The sequence below is a fragment of the Chelon labrosus genome (genome assembly GCF_963514085.1).
Source record: "Chelon labrosus genome assembly, chromosome: 16".
NCBI lineage: Eukaryota > Metazoa > Chordata > Actinopteri > Mugiliformes > Mugilidae > Chelon > Chelon labrosus.
The window spans coordinates 15897010-15919927 of NC_140349.1; the positions used below are offsets into that span (position 1 = coordinate 15897010).

The 22918-nt window shown below is 42.2% G+C and overlaps 1 protein-coding gene across 1 annotated transcript in view; it reads right to left on the minus strand.

The window, feature by feature from the left end:
• slc25a13 (solute carrier family 25 member 13) overlaps positions 1-22918 on the minus strand; it is a gene marked incomplete at its 5' end in the record, with an annotated part of 45990 nt that overhangs the window by 17290 nt on the left and 5782 nt on the right. The window contains 8 exons of the mRNA XM_084562630.1: positions 1233-1391; positions 3193-3280; positions 5435-5519; positions 6519-6612; positions 10450-10582; positions 12556-12702; positions 17134-17273; positions 21163-21278. Coding sequence (XP_084418756.1) covers positions 1233-1391; positions 3193-3280; positions 5435-5519; positions 6519-6612; positions 10450-10582; positions 12556-12702; positions 17134-17273; positions 21163-21278 — 962 coding nt within the window. The remainder of the gene's footprint in view (positions 1-1232; positions 1392-3192; positions 3281-5434; positions 5520-6518; positions 6613-10449; positions 10583-12555; positions 12703-17133; positions 17274-21162; positions 21279-22918) is intronic.

Genomic DNA, 22918 nt, shown 5'->3' on the forward strand with positions numbered 1-22918 from the left:
GGAACTTGGCAAAGGGACCTCAATAGACCTCATAAAAAAACAAACAAAAAAGATTTTTGACGTATTTTTTTCTCTTTCATTTTTTTTTTCTCTCCACAAAGAAAATTACACCAAATTTATTTTGGTAAAATGATCCCTGTATAAATAAAGCCATGAAAAGATGCTCGTACTTTTTCTTGTGCTGTTTTGCTTATGAGAGATCACATTACAAAAAGCAATTTTGCACTGATAACTCCACACTCTTTCCACCGCAGATTCTTTCAGAAGTGAAGGCACTTTCAACTTATGTTACATAACTACAGTTTGGCTGCCAGGTTACCTGTATGGCCATCTATCTGGAGCCAGACCTGTCTGTCTCTGTGTCTGTGGGGCCACTTCACTCTTGATAGCCTTTGTGTTTCCCACAGATTCAAGCATTCAAGTTTCCTCTCGGGAACCCAGTTCTGTCAATCAAAATCGTGGGATTTTAAAAAGGCCCCGCCGCTGTTCCTGGGGACTTCTTTTCAATCCTCCTTTAATCTGACCCCAACAATACAGACACAGACACAGACACAGACACAGACACACTAACCGCAGTTTCTGAGGATGGGGCAGGTAGTCATTACTGACGTCTTTCCTTGGTATGTACGTACCTGCATGCCCAAGTAGTCCCTTGCATGCCCACATACTTGTGCGTCTCCTCTATGTCTGTAACGTGTTTGAATGAGTGTGTAGGTGTAGACGCGCTACATCGTGACACAGGCCTAAAGGTATGTGGCCTCGCGTGTGATGTTCATTGTCCTGCTCTGAAAGTCCCCAGCCTGTCGGTAATCACTTCAAAGAAGACAGGTCAACAGAGAGGTGAACTCACAACGCCCTCCTGTCCACCCTACACTTTTCTTCTCTTCTCTACTCGTCTCCTCTCGCCTCCCTTCTCTTGTCACTGCTACTCAATTCTTGTCTCTCATTTCGGGTCCTTCTTTCTACAAAACCTGTTTTGTATATTCAACTGCATGTGTGTTGTTTTTTACCTAAAAGCTAAAATCAGTTTATTTTAATTTTAGACATGGAATATATATTCTCTACTAAGAAAAAACATACTGTATACAATCCAAGCTTATGCTGTCGTAGTGTTGTAATACCAGTGTATTACAACACTACGACAGCATCAAATGTATAGTTTGTAACAATGACATAACTATATGTGGCTCATAAACTCAAAAGGTTTGAATTTTCCGTTTATGCGCACTGACCTCGGTAAAGGCCGAAGAAGCCCTCGTAGCGCACCACCTTCTTGAAGCAGTCAAAGCTGCTCTTGTACATGAGCTCTCCCACCAGAGAGCCGCTGCTCCTCTGGTTCTGCATGCGGGTCTTCACCAGATCGATAGGGTACACAGCTGTGGCGCCGACAGCTGCAGAGAGGAAAATGTGTTTACTGAGGTACTTGTTATGTTTAATGTTTAAATTGCAATTCAATTTATGACCATGCAACCATTGTCCTTGTCCTTAACTGGCATCTGTACGCAAGAGATTGTAGCAAAAGAAAATGTTGACTAAGTCCTAGAAAAAATTGGTAGCTGGACTACCTTATCTTTAGAAAATTAGATTTTAACTGATAAAGAAGGCCAGTTCCATCCTGGGCTGTCCTCTGGACTCAGTAGAGTAGGTGAGTGAGAGAAGAAAGTTGCCCAAAGTGTCAATCACCCTGAACAACTCCTCTCATCTTGCGTATGAGGCGGCTGGGACCTTAGGTAGCTCATTCAGTCAGAGACTGCTGCACACACAGTGCTGCTGCAGTGCTAAGAAATATTGCTGTTAAACAGTCTGACTGGAATTGTCAGTATTTATGATATTTATGATGGTTGTTTTTTATTCACCTAACTCTGGTTAGTTACTCCAGCTTGGTACAGTGACTATAAATATTACTTGCGCCTTTAATATATTCTATTTTTATAACTAACCTAACTTAATTGTTTGCACCATCTTTTCTTATCTTGCTTAACTTATCTTAGTTGGACAACCTTAATTTTTGAAAATGCATTCATGCACAAATTGCAACTAAAGGTTCATGAATTTGTTTAGTACCCAATAATAAAATACAGCAGCTTCCACGGGGACTACAGTAGTTGAGTAGAAACAAATGTGACAACTGTTGACAGCGTGTTCTGTGAAATAATCAGAGTGAAGGAGACGCTGAGCCCCATGCAAAAATCACTTGCGCGAATAGATTCGTTCTTAAGTGGACAAGTGATTTAAGAGAACGTGTTGCAATTTTCTTGTACTTAGAAGAAACAAACAAAATTCATGAATGATCAAGGCCAGAGACTCAAATAACTGTATAAATGAACAGCCACACTCATGAGCAGATGGAGTCCATCAGGCTTAATCCAGCAATTTACAACACCATGAGAAATGAAAACAAAACTCCATTCCATCCAGACCGCATGCACTGCTAGATACTATAGAGTAGAATTAGGTGAGGAAGACTGTTTCCGTAATGTCAGTGAACTAACCCTTTAAGAGGAGGATAAGGAGGAAGAGGAGGCGGAGGAGCAGGAAGGAAGGAAGTCTTAGGGAATAATGTTTAGAAAGATGCTGCTTGTGTTTGGAGTCGCAGTGTCTTCGGTTTGTCACGCGGACACAAACAAAAAAGACCGACCCAAGGCGACAGATGTAATTAGAGAGAGACAGACAAAGAAGGAGAGATGGCAGACCCATACCTCCTTATTAAGCTGTCTCCCATGGGATAGGAGGAGGAAGAAGAGAAGAGAGGAATGAAGGAAGGGAGGAGGAGGAGCAGAAAAACAGTGGGGTGTCTGGAGCCAAACTTAAGGCACCACCCTTCACCCCCGACTCATTGCCTTGTCTTCTGATCACTCACACAGGTAAAAAAAGAACACAGGAGAGTTTTCCCATGGCACACAGAGGGTTGTGAGACAGGACAGAGGGATAATAAAGAGAGAGAGAGAGAGAGAGAGAGAGAGAGAACAAGAAAGAGAAGGAACGCTTCTCTTTAAGCAGGGGAGTGACCGTTGCTCTTGTAAGGAAGGGAAAGGGCAATAGAGGGGCCATTGTCTTCCCTCTCTCTCACCCTTTGCTTAGGAGGACAGCTCAGGGCAGGGGGCAGGTAGGCAGGCAAGCAGGTAGGTGCATGAGTGAAGACTGGGTGGTAGGGTGAAGGTATGCAGGGAGCCAATGGGGCGTGACTCTTACCCCCTGCTACTGAGCCAAGAGTGAATCGGTAGACCGACTCGGCCACCTGGACGAGGATGGGGCGGGAGCCGTCACTGCCGAACTGCTGCTGGCAGACAGGAAGAGAGGGACACTTAAGATTAGTGGTGAAGTGGAAGACAACAAATTAAGACAGCATCTAAAGAGAAACTTCACGCTAGACTAAGCAGACATTGTCTTTTTTCTAACATTACACTGCACCTAATTCCACCACCCAGAAATAAATTACACTCTCACTTGCATCTGTACAGAGTTACAGCAGGTTCCAGTTGCATGATGAATATTCATACAAAGCGAAGATCATTTATTAAAATAGTGCTCAAAATGGAAATGGAAAGCTACTCTTTATACAAGAATATGGATTTAAATGTTGGGATGCACGAATAAATAAGCTCAAGTTAAAGTCATAGATTGTGAAAAAAATGTTTTAGTATGCAGTCGAGACATTCAATCTCTTCTAATCAACTGATTAAAGTAAGGGTCAAAACAGACCAATGTCTGCCACGTCCCAAAGTTTTCTCCAACCAGGAAGCTACAAAAACAGCTTAAGTGATTATAAAATCAGTGGATTTTGTGCCAATCAATAAGTTGTTTAATTGTCCACTCGTTTCAGGACTCCGCTGAAAATAACTGGGGAATGCAAGTCAGAATCCAATTCAAGTTATCAGGTGGTTGATTAGTGGTTCAAGCTGACACAACCAGCAAACTCAAATGTTATAAATGTAGAATTAATCAGAAAAGTTTTGATTCTTTGCAATTTAAGGCACTGATTTTATTAAATTAGGCTTTAAATCAATGCTTTCTCTTTACATAATGGTCATCTGTACAGCCCGTCTATAAATGTCTGATGACATGTCTACTAACAACTGTTTGCTCACTTGGATTAATATTAGTCTCTCTCACATATCTACATGCTCTGGGTAACATATGCATATACAAACAGAAGAGGAGCGTTTCGCAGAGTAGCCCGCATTAGCCAATAACAGCCACACTCCCCCATCCACCTGTAGTACCTGTTGCCTTCTTTGTCCAGCCTCAGCAGCACTGACTTCTAAAGGAAGGAAGGGGACGAGGGATCGTATGCATGTGTGTGTGCGTGTGTGTGTCAGGGGGCGGGAGTCTAGAACTGGTCCACCTGTCAAAGTGACCCTTCACTCCCTTAACACAACCTCCTCCACTTCATCCTCCTCATCTGTGTCTGCCTGAGCACTGATTAAACTTGGCAACACTGTCGGGACGTTAGGGGGAGAAAGAGGGAACAAGTTAACAGAATATAAAGACGGAAAAAGCAAACAGAGAGAATCAGAGAGAAGCAGATTAAAAAAAAAAAGGAATGGAGAGAAGTAGCAAAAGATGGAGGAGAGAGCGCTCCAGTTAGCTGGCAGCCAGCCCCTGAGCCCAAACCACAAGGGCCTAAAGTGGCTCATTGTGGTGGGACTGGCGTCTGTGTAGTGCTGGGCCCCTTTGCTTTCTCCCCTTCGGCCCCAGCCTGCTCCAATATGGCCTGGCCAAGCTTTGTAGCACTGGAACCCACCAGGCAATACAACTCTGACCAAACAGACTGAGAAAGAAAACAGTCCTCTGCTCATCTGTCTGGCCGTCCATAAGTCCTACTTACTTTCCTTTGTTACAAATTGCTCGCGTTAGTCATCTCTCCTACTGTATATGCAACTGGAAGCATGTTTGAGTTTCATTAGGTCTTGAGGATGGCTCTGCTCATCTTTGTTTCCAAGGATTTGAGGGTTTTGTGCGCATGTTTGTCTAAGACCACATGTCAGGCAGAGGCCTAGTGGTCTTTTCTCTCAAGGAAGTCTTTGTCAGGTCAAGTCTATGATGGGAAGCGACTTGAACAAAACTTGGTCTGAACCTTGGTATGAACTTTTGAAACTGAACAGAGCACTGGCCGACTGGCACTTTGGAGCCAAGCTTTCCACTTTATACCTGACTAAATTAGTTTGGCTCAGTGTCTCCTGCATTTCTTTATTTCCCCTAAACTAATGTCTAAATGGATTAATTGCACAGTTCAGGCCAAAATCACAAATCAAAGTGATGTTTTGTTTTGGTGGATAATTTACATATGAACAGGAGAGATCCTTTTTCTTTCCTTTTCAATCTTAGTCGTCTGCACGGTGACATTTAGCCCAAAAGAATGTACTGAGAAGGAAAAGAGCTGGCAGTGTGGAAGAGGAAACCAAACACATCAACAAGTCTTCATATTCTCTACCTGTCTCTGGACCTCAGCCAAGTTGTAGGGCAGGGCGCCTTCCTCCAGCGGAGCAATCTTCTCAATGTCCACTAAACCAACACGTCTGGTGAAGAGAAAAAGACAGGAGAGAGTGAGAAGTTTCAAGTATCTCTCAGAGGATTATAATATTTCATCCATGTAGCCTGTGACCTTTGCGAGCACAGCCTGTCAGTCTGAAGTTACTCAAAGTTTATAGACACTTTGTCGTCGTTCCATGTGAAAACACTGTGGCGTTCACGAATCCAGAGCTGTGCTTGGCATGACTGAGTTTGACAACCAATTTATAGGAACTGACAACTCATTCCTTCATCCAAGTACAACAAAGATATTTAATCCTTGGGTGTCTTTCCATTGCACCTATTTTACAGTCCCAGAATTCCCAGGCTCGGGGAACTGGGAACGCCAAATCCCCCCCCGCCTCTTCTGAATATTGGGGCTATTATCTCTCACATCTCCAATCAAGGGGAGTGGAGAGGGCTATTAAAGTATCCCATTGCCCAGAAATAATAATCAGGTCGTGTCTCAGGCCGGGGTTAGAAATTATGAGCGCACTGGTCGGGCCGCGAGGCAGACGCAAAGGAAGTGGGGGAATGTGAGACATATACAGTTGTTTTGTGCCACAGATCATAGAGACTGGATTTTCTTTTTCTTTTTTTTTTAAAGATAAATGGGAGTTTGGATTGGGTTTGGATTGAAAGAAGATTCTCTGGCACTGGATACGTGTCTGATTCTTTTGATCCATTGCAGAGACGTTTGAGAAAGTGCTCGTCTTTCTGAGGTATGGACCCTGGGGCTACACTTGAGCTTTGGGGGGCAAGATTGGAATAGTCTTACACTACAGAACAGTCTGACTAGCTGGGGAAATACAAGATGACTAAAGTATCAACTGAGTTGTCAGATGCTGTTTTTCCACAATGCTGCAACAGAATACTGAATGAAATTCTGTAACATGTTAAAAAAAACGTTCTGCTGTCCTGATAAATCAGTTGCTTGCATGTAAACCATAATTTCTTTATGTAATGTTATGTTTATGCAACTCAATGTGTTTATATGTCTGTCTTACCCACGAGGCTCTGACAGATCAGCCAGCTGAAAGAGGATGTCGACCTCCATCGGTGTCACCTGGCCAAACCTCTGAGCCGCAATAATGAACTCCTCTGCAAAGAAAGAGAGATTTCAATCACAAATCACAAATAAACATTTGAAAAGCTGATATATATAGTATATAACTGTTGCTGTCAAATGAAAACTTTTTGAAGCCTTAAATATCCACATGCCACTGTCTGTCTGTGTCCAGGTGACGATGACAGCAAACTAAGCAGATGTTTCAGCAGTCAGGACATTTTTCTTCTCAGCCAAGCTACAACCTGAGTGATCCTGAAGTATCCTTAGGCCACATGGGATTCATATAAGTCTTCCAGTGTGTTTTGGCAATCTCCACATGAAGGCCCACAGAGAGCACCATGCATCGCTTAAATGTTAAGGAGCTGCTTCTAATTATCAGAGGTCATAGGACACAAAACAGCAGGTAAATCGACAACCTCGCTTTAAATTCCAGTTCCATTTTGTTACTTAAGTGTAACAACACACCTCATGTTCCAGCATACCTTCACCATAGAGATGTTTCACCACAACTCTCTCTTAACTCAGAGGAGACCTTTTTTTCTGACCTGATGTGAAAATGCTGTCGATGATCCTAACCGATCCCCTGAAGTGTTCGGAGGTAATGCCTGACGGAAACACAATTAAATCATCCGCAAACCTAAATGCAATTGAGATGTCTCCAAACGCAATCTCAACCCTTTGGCTGTGACTTGTATTTCTGTTGAAGAACATTATAAACAGAACAGGAGACGAGGAACAGAATGGGTGGATCCCAAAGCCCAGAGACAGGTGTAAAAAGACTGGAGGACCGAGAGCAACACGAGCACCACATTTTGTGCCAGCAGTTTTTTCACAATGGTGAACATCTTGTATGCCTCACAACCAGAACAGCATCTGCACTGCCTTTCCTAAATCCGACGATGAGGTGAATGGGCAATTAGATGATGAACTCTGAGCCTTGTGTAACCGTCGTTTTTTTCTTTCTCTTGTCGCTGCAGAGGAACACCTACGCTGAGGAATAAGAATAAAGTTGGCCTTATCAAAGCCAGAGGTTTCACCAGTGTCTTTTTTTTCCAACTTATGTCAATCACGTAATAATTTCCCTCTGTGACTTGCTGTAACCTACATGTAAAAAGTGTCAAAGCATGTTGAAGAAAATAGAATAAAAAAATATGGCCATGGAGAGTTATGGACTTCAAGAGTTCTTTGAGGCAGCTTTAGTCTGTCGTAACTTAAGACCCAGTCTATTGTTGGGTGAAAAATGAACAGGTTGACTGTAGGCTGGCTTACAGTGGAGGAGTCAGCATTGTTTGACCTGCTTTATTCAAAGAGCAGCAGGCTGGGGTTGTGACAAAGTCGTCCTACACTGGAGCCATTCACCCTGTCAGGGCTCAGCTTACCCCTGAGGCATGCTCTCTTTTTCTCTTTCACACACACACACACACACACACAACTATGGGTACATGCAGGTAATGCTCACAAGCATGTGAGACAGCATACTTACAGAGAGTAAACTCTCTCACACACACACTCAGACACAGACAGAGTTCTGTCTGCGGAGATCACCGATCACAAGGCTGATAACCTGTCTACCTGTAGCCACGCAACTATGCACAAACACACCTGACTTACCTCTATAAACTTGTTATATTTACCTGCTTCTAAGACATATAACCTGGTCGGTGAGCAGAGTTACTGCCTTGCAACCACACTTGAAAGACATTATAGATGTGGCTTAAAATATTTAAACTTATATAAGAGGCGACTGGTATAAAAATCTGTCCGGAAACAAATGCTGGCATTTCCACACTGACACTTAACTACACACAGCATTTAAACAGCTAAAGATTAGAAATAAAACTATTTCCACCGCCCATTAAAATAATTGGAGTTCTGTTGTTAATGAGCTCAAACTAATGGAGGTCTGTTCGGAGTACAGTATTAATAATAACAGCATGGCACTGAACAAAAACAGCTACAAAGCACAATATAAAGGCTTCCTGAAAAGAGGAAAAGCAGCTCAGGTACAACAAGACTGAATAGGCATAAACCTACACATTAAACAAGAAGGGGGTATAAAAAGCACTGACATTATTACTACATTACAGCTACAGACAGCTCGAACATCAACATGGTTAGAAGCTTTTGTTCATGACGTTCACCACTTTCTTGCTAGCTAGCAAATTAGCACAAAGGACAAAGTCAGGTAATCACTTAAGTTGCTGAAGTTTAAAGGGAAGAGGTTGCTAATCCATTAATAGCTGAGATATTTGACTGAAAACCACAAATGTCAAACTCATGATGATGCCAGAAGAAAAGTTAGTTGGCATCCGAAACTGTGAATGTGCTTACAAAGTTTCTATGGCAGTCAGTCAAGTGATCAGCAGGTCTTATATTTAGGAGGCCTTGGAGCAATGTAACAAGAAACCCTTCTGTCAAAAATCTGATCAGTTTAATTAACATTTCAGAAGAGACACTGGTGATGGCAGAAAACTGGCTCAGGATCAGTTCAGGAAGAATAAAGATGCCACACATGTCAATGAATATACTACAGCACACGCACGATTTTAACCTGTTCACTGGCAGCATTTGCCACGTGATGCTGCTGGCTCAATAAAAGGTGTATTCTATAGCGGTTTACGTGTGTACCCACACTCACAAACCCCCGTACGCATGTGTGCGCTGAGCTTTGTGTAGGCGTTAAACTCTGTAACAGTGTCTTCAAGGCAGAACAGTGGCCTTGTCGCGCATAAGGAATCAATCAGGATTATTACGCATGTGTGCATACTTGGCCGAGTGAATGTATTCGAATGCTTGTGTGTATATGAGAAAAAGTGCGTTGCAAAATACACACACACATACATGCGGATGTGCGTAGACGGTGTATTTGTGGGCCAGCGAGTAGTAGTACATGGAACTGAGCTCTCGCAGTCCCCGAGGAGGCCATAATGACTCAGAGAGTGGAGAGTGGGTGGGTGGTGGCTGGCTGGCTATGGGCCACCACGGGCTGAGCCAAGCATAGGTTTGGTATACCCCTTGTGGGAACAGCCTGTTCAGTGTATGGACTCTTGGTCTGGGTTGGGTGAAGTCCACACCCCTGATAAGGCTTCAGATAGCATCATAAGGCTGCACCAGTGGCCCGAGGACATGTGGAGAAAGGTCAGAACGGTTTCTTAAAGACTACCAGAGCTGGAGTCACAAAATAAGAGATGGAGAAAGGGAGAAAGACAGAGAGAGCCATCTAGGCTCCTTGCCAAATATTGAGGAAAGGAATGAGAGACAGCAAGTGGGGCAAGAAAGTGAGGGAGATACGGATTTAAAAAAACTAACCATGGGAGACAGAGAAATGTAGTAAGGAACTAAATAAGGACAGGATGAGACAAAAGCTGTCGTTTCAATAGATAAAAAAAAATCCTTATAGCTTTGAGTCTTTTCAGTTTAAATTGTGAGGTTACACACACCCCAAAAGTGAGGGGGTTACTTTGACAATATTCGTTCAGATTTTTTTTGAAGAACAGAAACTCTTGACAAAGTCAAAAATGGGACAAATGAAGTAGCCCTCAGATTAGTGCCAGGATGTGTAATAGACAAGACGAGCACCATCAGGGCCTGTGGGTATGCAGTACGTGTGCTGGGTCGTATCCAGCGTGCCCATTTAAATGCCACCGGGAAGGAGGAAAACCAAGCAAAAACAAGTTTCCACCCTCCCCCTCTGTCAACACGCAGAGACGCAAATACATTATTTGGAAAGCACATTACTGCGCGTAAGTATCAGTTTGCACATGTGACCACACTTGGTGTGGGCTTAAATTTGTTTTGTGACTGCATCTGCTTTTCACTACCAGGGTCAATATAAGTTTGTGTAGGTTTTTTTAATTTGTCCTGGGTACCTTTGGTGACTTCCACATCTCGGCGGTGGCCAGCCAGGGTGCTGTAGATCTTCCTAATCAGCTCCATGTTGTTGAGCAGTGAGTTGAAGCCATTGAAGTAGGAGAAGCTGACGTGATGGGACGCCCCTACAACCTAGACAAGGAAGAAGAGGGGTACTTAAACAGGCGAAACAATAACTGACATAAACTTTAGCACGTGTCACGCAGCCATGCATATATATATAAGTGCATCACACGTCGAGAGGAAATCTTGACAAACATCAGTGGCTAATCAGGAATGTTCCTCTCTACCATTTCTCCACAGGGAAAAGTAAACCTGTTATAACTACTGCTTTTTCCATCACATGATGCTCACTCTCGGAGTTTAATTAGCTCTCTTTATGAGGTGGAGGAAGTAGTAAAAGAACAGAAAATAGAAAAAAAGGTAACAGATTAAAAATAGACGGTGGGCTCTCAAGGACATTCCTGACTGCCCGCAAACTCTTTTATGTGAACCACGATCCCATCTTTATCAAGTGAGGCTCTCAGACTGTTAGAGGAGCAGCTTTAAATGCTGTCTGTTTAAAAAATATAAATGTATATACACATATATGTGTGTGTGTGTGTGTTCAAGTGTGTTTCATGAATTATCTTGCCTGTTTTTAGAGTTTAGGTCAGAGTATTAAGATGTGCTTTAAGATTTGCTGTTCTTAACAGCGCTGAGAGTTGATTCAGTGGGAAATGTGGAGCTTCCTTTCACTAGATGGCACTGTTTGCTTTACAGACACGTTCAGAAAGCTTGCTTGCAGCTCACTATGTTTGTAACAAGGGAGGGAAGCTCTGGCTTGGATGAAACTGCCCTAACAGAGAGACACTTTTGTATCTGTTCATATCTGTGAGCCTATAGACATGGATCTTCCCACGATATCTAACACAGAGTCTCTCAGAGAAGGGAAGAGGAGAACAATATTTTGGTGAAAACATTTGTGCCGCTGATCATTTACCATATTTGGCTGAGCGAAATGAAGCTTGCCATTTCCCTGTTTGTGTTGTGCCATAATGCCGCTTTTAATGTGTCTGCAGTGTTTATGAGGGCTCTGAGGGAAATGTGTGCGCGTGAGCGTGCAAGAGAGTTTACTAACAGCACACCAAGATGTCTGGTCGGTGAGGTAAACACAGCGGAGAAAATGACAGAGTCGACAAGGTGTTTATGAAACGGGGCAAGGCATGGACACAGACACAAGACGCACACATGCGCAACAATAACACTAACACGCACAAAGAAAAGACAAGACACAAAAAAGACAAACATCTCGGGGTTCAAAACAAATAGAGCACACATGCACAGGCGCGCAAACACACACAAACACACAAACACAGGGAAAGATGATGGACTTTAAAGCTCCAGTCCCCATCTATCTCTGTCTCTATCTCCCCATTCAGCTGGCCTGCTTGGCTTTGACACTGCCAGAGAGGTTAGACTTAATGACATGTTGGGAGAGAGACAGAGACACGGGGGAGGGAGGGCGGGAGGGAGAGAAAGAGGGGCGGATGAGAGAGAAGGAGAAAAAAAAATGAAAGGAGAGGAAGAAGAGAGAGAGTTGACAGATGAGAGGTAACAGAAAAGGTAAAGAGGAAGGATGAGATAGACAGCCAGAGGAAAAGGGGAAAGATGTTTGGTGGTGGGAGTGTGAGAAAAAGAGGGAAGAAAAAAGAACACATAGAAGAAAAGGATCTCAACTTTACCTCTTTTATGGACAATACAGTAATGTTAGGCTGCTAGGCTTACAACCAAAATGAGTGCACTGCCTATATAGTAGTGGCAATAATGCTTGGTTTATGTTATGTGTGTGTATCATCTTATAGCAAACTATTAAAAAAAAATGGGATTGTATCATAGCATAACTAGCACATGAGTAATCTAAATAACCATGAAGACATTAAATGATCATAAAACTTCATTTATCATCCAGAGCTGCAACAACACCTGATGTACAGAATAAGTCAGAGTATCATAGCTCCCAGCGTTGACTCACTATTTTTAACCAGCCTGACTTTGGCTCGGGTGCATGACAGTAAAACAAATAGATGAGAAAACCGCAGAGTCTAACCAAACAAAAAACCCACCGCCACGAGGCATTCCTCTACGAAGGGTGTGAGCATGTGCGGCCGGATGGTAACCATGATGTCCCTGAAGTCCAGCGCTGAGATGGAGCCGCTGTGGGCTTGGTCCCTCTGGATAAAAGCCTGCCGCGCGTGTTCCAGCTGCATCTCCTGCGTGGAGGGGAGAGGAGAGAAGACGGCGGGAGAGTCTAGATGTTGGCTCGTTTAGTAAATTCATATTATTGTGAACATGTGTGGGTCATACACCTCTTTGAGTTGCTTTCATAAATTAAAAATCCACATAAACCCACACACATAAACACATATGCATTAAAAACACAGCATTCGCTTTGATGGGCCCCCGCGGTGCCGTCTCCCCCTCTCAGTTACGGGGAGCCGGTGTTAAGCCAGGCCCCAGCCTCGTCTCCTCTCCCATCAGCGGCTTTGCCTACTGCGAGGCGTCGCTTGGGCTTTTCACACCCTCCCCAAATCCGCATTAAACCCACTTGAGGGAGAAGCATACAAACACACGCAGACACACGGACATGCACACGCAGGCAAGACGGCTAATCACCCAACTGCTCACTTTGTCTCTCTTCTGGCACACACACGTACACACAAAAGGTCCATGGGGACAACAGCAGGCTGCGGTGGGGACAGATCCCACAAGGCCTTTGAAATTAGCAGCCATTATCGGTACCTGCAACCACAAGTCTACAGAGAGAGGCTGTAAACAAACCGCCGCTATCAATGCTTCCTCTATCTTTCAACAAGGAACTCGGGAAACAAAGCAAAAGGACAGGAAGAGTCAGGCAAGGACTCGGGGGCAGCAACCTAGACCTTGACTCAGCTGCAGTGTTTTATGACCTTTAGGCAAATAGAAAATCATGATGATGTCTGATGTATTTTTATACATGCGGTTTCTGACACATTTACCAAAGCCCTGACTGACTCACCTTTATGTAAAAAGAGAGTTATTCCAGCAAAACTGACCACAATCGCCGTTTTTAGCTTCTAACATGTAAAGATCTGTTGTTTTTCTTTTGCTTCTAAGATATTAATCTGAAAATACACTTATAGTCAGTCAACTTGCACGTTAGTGTTTTCTGATATAAAACAGAACAAACAATGAGAGAATAAATAGCATTTCAGTTGATAAAGAAAGTAATTGTTAGTGGCAGATCTACAAATGTGTAAAGGAAACAAAGGAAACGTCCAAATGAAATATCAAGTAGATTTGGTACGGACAAGATGAAAAGAAATAGGTCAAATTGTGGAGTTAAAAACTAAATCATGCTCAGGAACACATCTTTTAAAAACATTTCTTAAAGTAACTACAAGTTTTAGCACTATAAGTAAGTTAGTAATTCAGTCCAAAATGAACAATTATGTGTTTGTCCAAGAAGAATGGACTTTCTTTTTTCCCAAGCCACACATGTTGGACAAAACCTACCGCAGGGGGGGGCTTATTAAATCTGAAACATGTGTGGCATTATTCAATTGATTGATTCATATGTTATTGTTGTTAAATGGAACCCTAAAAAAGTGTTATTGCCACAACACAAAACCCTATGAGACTATGACTTATTGTTGCGTTGAATTTGAGTGATATTTCACTGACAGCACAACTGATCGAACTCTAAATTCGAGGCGCCAAAGAGAAACGACTGGGGAAGAGTGACATTTACACAAAGCTGAGTGGAGCCCGGAGGGGAGTAAGAATAGACATTACAACAAAAGAGCCAGATTTGCAAAAACGGCAAACGTAGCAGCCGTGTGTCTGTATCACCTATGAGCACAGCAGGGGCTCTGGAGAGTGTATAAGTGAGTGGAAAGCAAGGAAATGAAGAGAGATTGACACACGTAAACACTTCCAAAGTAAATAAGGTGAGATATTTTGGTGTCAGCATCCTGAGTGTCGTGACTCACTTCTCCGGTCGGTTGTGAGTAGGTCAAAACACTTTGGTGCGAAATAAACTGGGAAGAGGAGAGGGAGGAGGGGAGCTGAATATCTAAAGTCAAAACAAAAACATAAAAAAAAAGGTAAAGAAGCATTTTTGTTTTGTGAGCAGGACTGTGTGAATATTTGAACACAGGGGTGAACACTTATCTGTGTGTTTGTGTCCATCTGTGAATGATAAAAGCAAAAGTCAGATCAAATTTCTCCGGACAAGTCAAGAGGCTGTAAAGCCACACACCGACCGCACAGAGCAGCAAAACAACTGTGGTCCAGGGGATGGAGAAGTTTATATTCTCAGCCTCCTAAAACCTTAACTTGTTGCAACTGTATGAGTGTTTCTGGGGCATGGTTTTTATTTGGGAGGGGAGAGAGGGAGGCAGGAGACATAAAGCTGGAGACTTGACGCAGCCAGCAAGAGACTGCAGAGGCATTCGCAGTCACTTTAATTGTCCTTGGACGAGAATAAAAACACATGACAAGCCACCTCTGTTTGTTTTCAATGACTGTGATTCTCCTTTCTCCCATCTTCCAGACTTAAACAATGGATATGAGTGGAACTGTTTCTCTCTTTACCGGTCCCTGCTTCTCATCAGCACAGGGCTAAAGTTATTACAAGGAGAAGCATAAGCGCAACTGCCCATTTACATGTGTGCCAGTGATGTTAGGGGCTGCCCACTGATTCTTAGTAGAGTCAAACATATAATTGGGGCTTTTAAAAGCAATGCCAACAATTCACTTTTTGGAGTGCTTAGCAAATAAGTGGGACATGTGGTGTCTCCTCCACTCGCCAGGATTTCTAATACGAGCTACCATGCGCCACTATGTGCCACTTCTCTGGACTTCGGTAAAACCACTGCCAGAGACAACAGCACGCTGACAGTGCGAGCCGAGCCTTGGCCGGGGTCCACGCGTGAGACGGGAAAAATGCATGTAATTGGTGAGAATCTCTGGCTTCCATCAAGACAGTAATTGGCCAGAGAGAGCCCTTGTGAGAAATATGCGACGCAAACGTTTTCCCCGATAATCCCATCTTGTGAGCATCTGGCAGCGGCGTGGTTACAATGGCAGAAAAACACAATAAACACATGCATGTATGGCAGGAAGTGGAGGACATAAAGGATGGGAACATTTGTAGGGGGAATGCTGAGTGTTAGGGAATTATTAAAACAACCAAAAATAAAATAGTCAAAAGGTTTGCAACTCCGAAAACTTTTTTTCTAAACGGTGAACTTTTTTAACTTCTTAAGGGTATTACAACATCTTAAGTATTAGTCCAGTCAAAAGGTAAAATCCGTCACTGGAGCGGCTGATAACACGACGTAGAAATGGAGAGCTTAACATTTCCCTCTACCTTAGCAATGCAATGGGCTGCACGTCACAGGAACAATAACAAAAGATGCATACAAAATTAAAATGTATGCAACCTGCTTATATGACCTCTATGTTTTAATTTTTATAATTTACTTATTTAGGACATTTTTGCAACTATTAGCAGACCAGAATAACACTTACCACTGCAGAGAAGCATCCTACATTAACATGAAATTCATTTCCTTCTTTCATTTACGTCATTTAAAGCATTTATCAAAACTATGAAAAATGATCAAATACAGACAGCACAAGGAGGAAATGTGCATTTCATAGTTGAGCAATGAGTGCGGCTGGCTGCTAGCCTGCTGCTGTGAGGAGCTGGAAACCACTGAGTGACTGACTGGGAGAGAACCGGGCATGCGCTCAATGCAAAGTACAGCATCTCCTGGCCACAACGCCGCACAGCTGCGCTCCTGCACATACGGGCGACGAAAACAAGCATACACAAACACACAAACACGGATCCGCAAGCATGCTACTGCTCGCGCGTATGGTAAACCTACTATAAATACGCATACATGCAACCACGCACAGAGACATATAACAATGTCTCAAAATCCATACGGTGCTACCCACTGTGTGTAAGCCATCTGGTCTAAGTTAAGTGTAATATAAAAAGCTCATTCAGATACATGGTGAGTGTGGATGCAAAGTTGGCACAGCTCTGGCCCCTTTCTCCCACCCGCTCCACCACCTCCTCTCCCTGCTTAGGCCTGATTCAAGTCTAGACATCATATTGGAAAATAGCTCACACACCACAAATACACGAGGAATATTCCAACTATACTATTTATGGAGGCAGAATTGTGCCTCTACCTGCTTCAGAATAGGTGGAATGGAGTAATGCGAGATCAGCTAATGGAAAACAAATGCAGAAACTGTCCCAAATACATAACGTCAGTGTTTCATTATTGACTAATCTAGACAATATGTAGGGCCGTGTTTGAGAGGGATAGGAACAGCGTGTGTGACTGTGTGTATGTGTGTGTGCATGAGTCTGACGCAGCTAAGACAAATATCTTACAATACAGTTACATGATGACATGATTGTAGGAACAGCCTGTAAGCATGTGAGGACAAGGTTAAGTGTACAGGTGCATAAATCAGCTGATACAGATTCATTGACTACGACTGATACTCGCTCTGTGATGGAAAAAAAATGGTTAACAAGACGGACAAAAGCGAATAAAGAATGTGATTTCTTATCAGCCGAGTCGGACAAGAGTGAAACGTGAAAAACAGAGAGAGTGGGCGATCAGCGTGAAGCCTACCAGGAGAAACTGGGTGAACTCGCCGTAGCTGAGCTGCTTGTCCCTCTGCGCGCCAAAGTGCAGCTGAATGAACTCACAGTCCCAGTTGAAGGGGATGTGCTGGAGGATGGTGGTCTGGCTAAAGACCTGCTTCACATCCTCTGTAGAAGAGACAGAAAAAAAGAGACAACCGGCAACTTTAATGACGTCAACATTAATTCTATTAATACAATCAATATAGCGATGAACGAGTACTTCCTGCAGTGAAGCAAGTAACTATACCTTTAACTTAGGAGTGTATTAAAACCTTATTTAGTTAGCGGCACACAAGTATTCACAGCAGACTATTAAGGCCATGTGATTGTTACATTTGAAATTATTGAAATCATATAACTTACCTGTGTTACTGTGCAAGCAGCATTTTGCTATTGTAGATACCAAATCACTTTTTAACATACTATAATATACGATAATCTTCTCAATACACTGCAGGGTATTTTAATCTACAGCAATTCATTGTACATACATATACAAGACCTTCTAATGTAACAGTCCTACATTAAGTCGTATCTTCGTGAAGGTTATGATATTTAGCATTTGTGTCAAATAACCGAGAGAGCTATTTGATTCATCTGTGTTTTCCTTTTTAAAGGCTGCGGTTTGTTCTACTGTTTGTCTTGTGTTGTGCCGACACGTGTTCCTATTATTTTGACAACCCCATTTTAGTCAGTGGGCTAGGCTAAATAACGGAATCACTTTAGCGCTTAATTCAATCCAGTCTAACAGCACCACAAACTACATCAATTGAATTATACTTTCTTACACTGTTTCAACATAAACTGAACATTATACCAGTTGAACTAGTCCAGAACTGTACCTAATGTTTTGTCAAGCCAGTGTATATTGTGAAATCTTACACCCTACAACAGATTTCTACTATAGCTATCAAATAGATGTATAATTCCCTCTGCGATGCAGCAGAGCCTAGCTATGGTACGTGTGTAAATGCACTTCTCTGCTTTCCAATATGACTTCCTGTGTTGACATGTGTAAAATATAGATTATTTAAACAAAAATCAGCGAGCAATGAGGCTAAAGCAAAACAGTCTCTCCTCAAATCCTTTACAGGTTTTACAGATTACGCCTCTCTTTTAAGTCTAATGGCCATACATTAACCACGTATGAGGCCTTCACCTCCATTAAAACCTCCCTTCTGTACGTTGGCGTTTTCATAACAAACACTTAACCAGCACTTCTTCCTGCTTAAGTTTTTAGTTTGTTCTAATTAAGACCTAAAATCTGTTGCCGCAAAGTCTTGTGAGAGAAGCCTTAACAAATAGCATGTGTTTCCTGTCTTGTGGTTAACATTAGTAATTATTTGATTTTGGTTTAAAAAAAAAAAAAAAAAAAGAAAAGAAAAGAAAAAAGAAAAAGTCTGCAATTGTTTCTGACAAAAATGTCAACGTCAATCTCCAGAGCACAATTCGGCTCTGATTGAGACTTAAGTTCCTCTAAATCAGTCTTGAATGACACATGGCAGAACTTGCTCTGTATTGAGAAGGAAAGCCTTTTCTTCTCACTTATGTTCCTCTGCCTGAACCCTCTAAGCCTCTACAGCCAGCGGAGTGGAGAGACACTGAACATGAGTCCTAAATTACAGCCTTACTAAAGAAACAAAAACAAACCAATAGAGCGACCTGTTTCTTATTACCAAACAGGCTGCGCTGAAGGAGTGGAGGAAGGAGGAAAGAAACTACTTTTTTTTCTTTTACAGACAGGGAGGGAAATAGAGAGAGAGAAAGGTGATATTTACTCGAGCTCAACCTTACCTTCTGAAGGAGGACAGCTTGTGTGTTGTATTATTTCTTTTTTTTTTTACACTTTAATAAGGCAATAAATATACAGCCTTTAATTCTTTAAAGGAGAGACCGCTCCGGAGTGTGGCGTTTATATTATCAGCTTTTATAGACCTGTCAACACTCAGTCCTCTTTAAGTTTTTTCTTTTTTTCGTCCTCCTGGCTGAGCTGCACGTACATTTCATACGCAATGTTACGTTTCAGTTTTTATGAACTCGGCATTCCAACAAATTATACTTTTTTTTTTTTTAATGCGCCAAAGAAATTCAGAGCAGTGCGCCGCCTGTGCTTAACGGGAACAACTCGGCTTATTATCAAATAAAAATGGCTTTACAGAAAAGTGAAATGAAAAGAAATACAGTCAGCGTACAGACATTTATTGCTCGGGGAAAACAAACAGGGCTTTAATGCAGCATAAGCTGCGGCTATTAACGTGTTTAACAAGTAATAAAAAAGAGAGCTCTTAATTTTTGTGTCTCGGTGATGCTGTTCAATCACATGAACGGCAAGAAGTAAAAGAAAAGAGAGGGAGCAGGAGAACTCTGTAATGTATCAGAATAAAGCAACTTTGACAAGTCTATAATCTCCGTCACAAGTTATTTGCTTTTGGTGAAATGTTAGCCCGATTCAAGTGGCAGACACTGCCGTCACTGTTTGTGCATTGCATGATGTGTTTTCCACTTGTACGCAAGCCTCATAACTCGCAAGCATTGGGATATTCATTAACCTTTTGGAGACGCAGAAAAACAGCAGACCTTTTAATTGCCACCAAGACAACGTCACTCTAATTGATCCTTTTAAATATGAAAATTTACATATGTGCATATATAATCACTCGCAATGATCTTGCACCCTGTCGACAGCAACAATTAAAATGAAATTCACTTACTCTTCCCTGTTTGCGAGCGGGATGTGTGCGGCGCATTTCAAATCAAGCCTAATGTGCCGACGCCTCGCACACCTACAGAAGGCTGGCATTAGACTTGTTTAAATCAATTAGGCAAATGTGAAATGAGCAGCGAGTACAAATGTCTTCCCTTTTCACCTCGGAGCTTCCAGGCACCGGGGTAATGGTGCCAATCATGCACACACATGGCCACCCACCCCCACCTCCATCTTCAACTGCCACCAACCCTCTCCACCTCCAAAGCTAACCTCATCTCTATGGATTACTTACAGGACCACGTACAGTATTTTTGTCTGTGCAAGCAAACTTAACAGAACAGATGAGGCGAGGTCAGACCCTGGCATAAACAAAAAAAGGATTTTATGAAAACTCATTTAGGGGCACATTTAAGTAGAACATTATCAGTGCTCTGCCTAAATAAGTCTTTGTTAAATGTCAATTGCAAAGAAACAGGTGCAGCGCTCAGTCATGAACTATTATTTCAGTTTACATAATAACATTAGTGTTGCAGATCATTAGACAATTGTCGCTTCTGTTAAGACCGCATCCTGATTACTTTTTTGTAAGCTGGTATCACGACACGATGGCTGAACATTGGCGGATTTATTCTCCCAACTTTCTTTTTTACCTATTTATTTTAAGTAAGAATACATGTATCCACATGTAACAGTTTCCTAGATATTTTACAAAGAAGAGAAAAGATTAAATGGAAAAATAACAATGCTCACGAAGGAAGAGTGGAGGAAGACGTAATAAATACCATAACAGCAATATTTTAAAATGAAGGCAAGTTTTGTTCCTGTAGCTAAAGTGATTGTGAGTTTCTGATGTTTGTGCTTTTACAGATAAATACGTGGGTGAGTTTTCATGGTATTGCAATTTTGATCAGGTTTCTTAAGGATCCAGTTTTGAGTCTGCACATGTAAACAACATATCCTGGTTTCCTGGTATAAGTCCTTATCCCAGATCTGAGAAACCTGGTTATGCTAGAAAAACTGGGACACTGATACGTGTGTTCGTCTGATCTTCTTCGTTTCTGACAACTACTGATTACCTGCACAGGCATATATAAAAATTTTCAGGCGCTGCCAGTACAAACAGGACGCGGTAATCAATAACCATTTATTGTTAACATGGGGATAAGAATAACCAGATTTCTAAGCTCAAAACCGAGCTCTCAAAACACGTAACAGTATCTACCATATGAATGCTAATGGGTCAGCGAGGTGGAAACTTGTCTATACTACAGTTTAACGTAAACCTGTAAATCAGTGGCAGTTACTTACCGAAAGTGGTCACTCCAATTCCTGCTTTATCAAACAGCAGGAAGGCGACCATGAAGAGGGAGTCTGGGGCACAAAGCACTGACTCGAATGCTACAAACTCCTGAAAGGAGATCAAGCTGGGGGAGAGAAGGACAGAGAGAAAGAGGACGGGCATTAGTGTTACACACTATTAAATGACCATCTGAGCTGATTCACTGCTGTGATACTCATGTTTCTGGTTCCCTGTATAAATACTTCCTCATACATATGAGATCATTGAGTCTTTGATATTCAATTAGGCATGTAATAAATAATAGAGACTTAAGCCTAAATTACGCTAATGAAATGAAATATTAAATTTGAAAAAACAAGTTATTTTAACACGTCATTAAACTACAGACTCCATTGTAATTACTGCCACACAGTGGCAAACCAGCACACCCAGACAACCTATCAATCTGCGCTACACGTAATTCAAGCAGCCTTTTATCCGGTAGTCTGTTATTCCATATGTAATGTCATAAACTCATCGAGTGTGACAGCAAGAAAATAAAACATTTTAAAAAGCTCAGTGTGTGTTCCCGGTCTGAGCTGGCAGCTAGAAAGGGCCAACTTTACGCCACACACACGCACACACACACAAAAAAAAGGATTAAATATGAAGTTTCACGTTTAAGTGTGCCATTTTAAACATGCCATTTTTCGAAGCGTGGAGGGATTTGGGAGCCAGTTAAGGAAAATATATTTCAGCCCAGTTCAAATGTAATATTATATGAACTTAATATGTGAAAGTCGAGAGAAGCCAGGATGGGAAAAAATGTAAATGAACCTGATTTGTTCGCCACAACTCTGACATGAAAAGTAAACACGAAGGATTACTTTTCTCATTGTACGGCTTCCTGTCTTTGTAAATATTTTGCTAAATGTGTTTGTGTCTCCTGGTTCTCCACAGTAACACAAACGTCCACATGTATCATCAACAACAACAACAAAAGTAAACATAAACATCGGCATTGTGCGAACTCACTGAGAGCCCCCTCGGGAGAGTCTCGCAGTGGGGAACTGGACCACGCAGGCTAGCCTTTATTTAGGCCCGGGTTCACGGTTGCCATAAGTCCATTATGAATTTCACAAATGGATCTGATAATTACAGGAGGGGTCAGCGCTAATGAGCAGTCCCCGAGCATCCATCTATTAAACCTATTTCAATTTCCGAGGGGGAGTGTGGCGAGCAGGAGGGATGGGGACGGGGTGCAATGATTACATTTTCCTGGTTGCTGTAATTAATTATGTTACTGATGAAATTTAGAGGGGTTTGTTTGGCCTTGGAGAGTTTCAGGTTTGCATGTGGGTGTTTGTGTGCATCCTTACATGTACTTTATACATACTGTAACACAATACAATATAGAAGAAACTGAGGGAGACAAAAGCACTTCTTATCAAAATATAACCCAGAGGTATATCCGTGCTTAGATTACTAGCTTTAAAGTCTTTTGAATGTACTCTACAAAAACGCTTTTCCTCCTTCCAAACATTCATGAAAACCCAAGATATGTAAATCAGTGAATACAAAAGACCCAGATTAATACCTGCTTTCAATAAAACCACGGAAATACATAGGCGCACGATAGCGTCAATACAATCCGAGAAAAGAATTGTGTGTGTTGGGAAAAAAGGAGCCGCGGAGGAACAAAGAGGAAAAAATGAGAGGGAATAAAAGTGAGCACACAGCTCTCCTCGGTGGCAAATGAAATCGGCTGTCGTTGTTTCAAAGGCA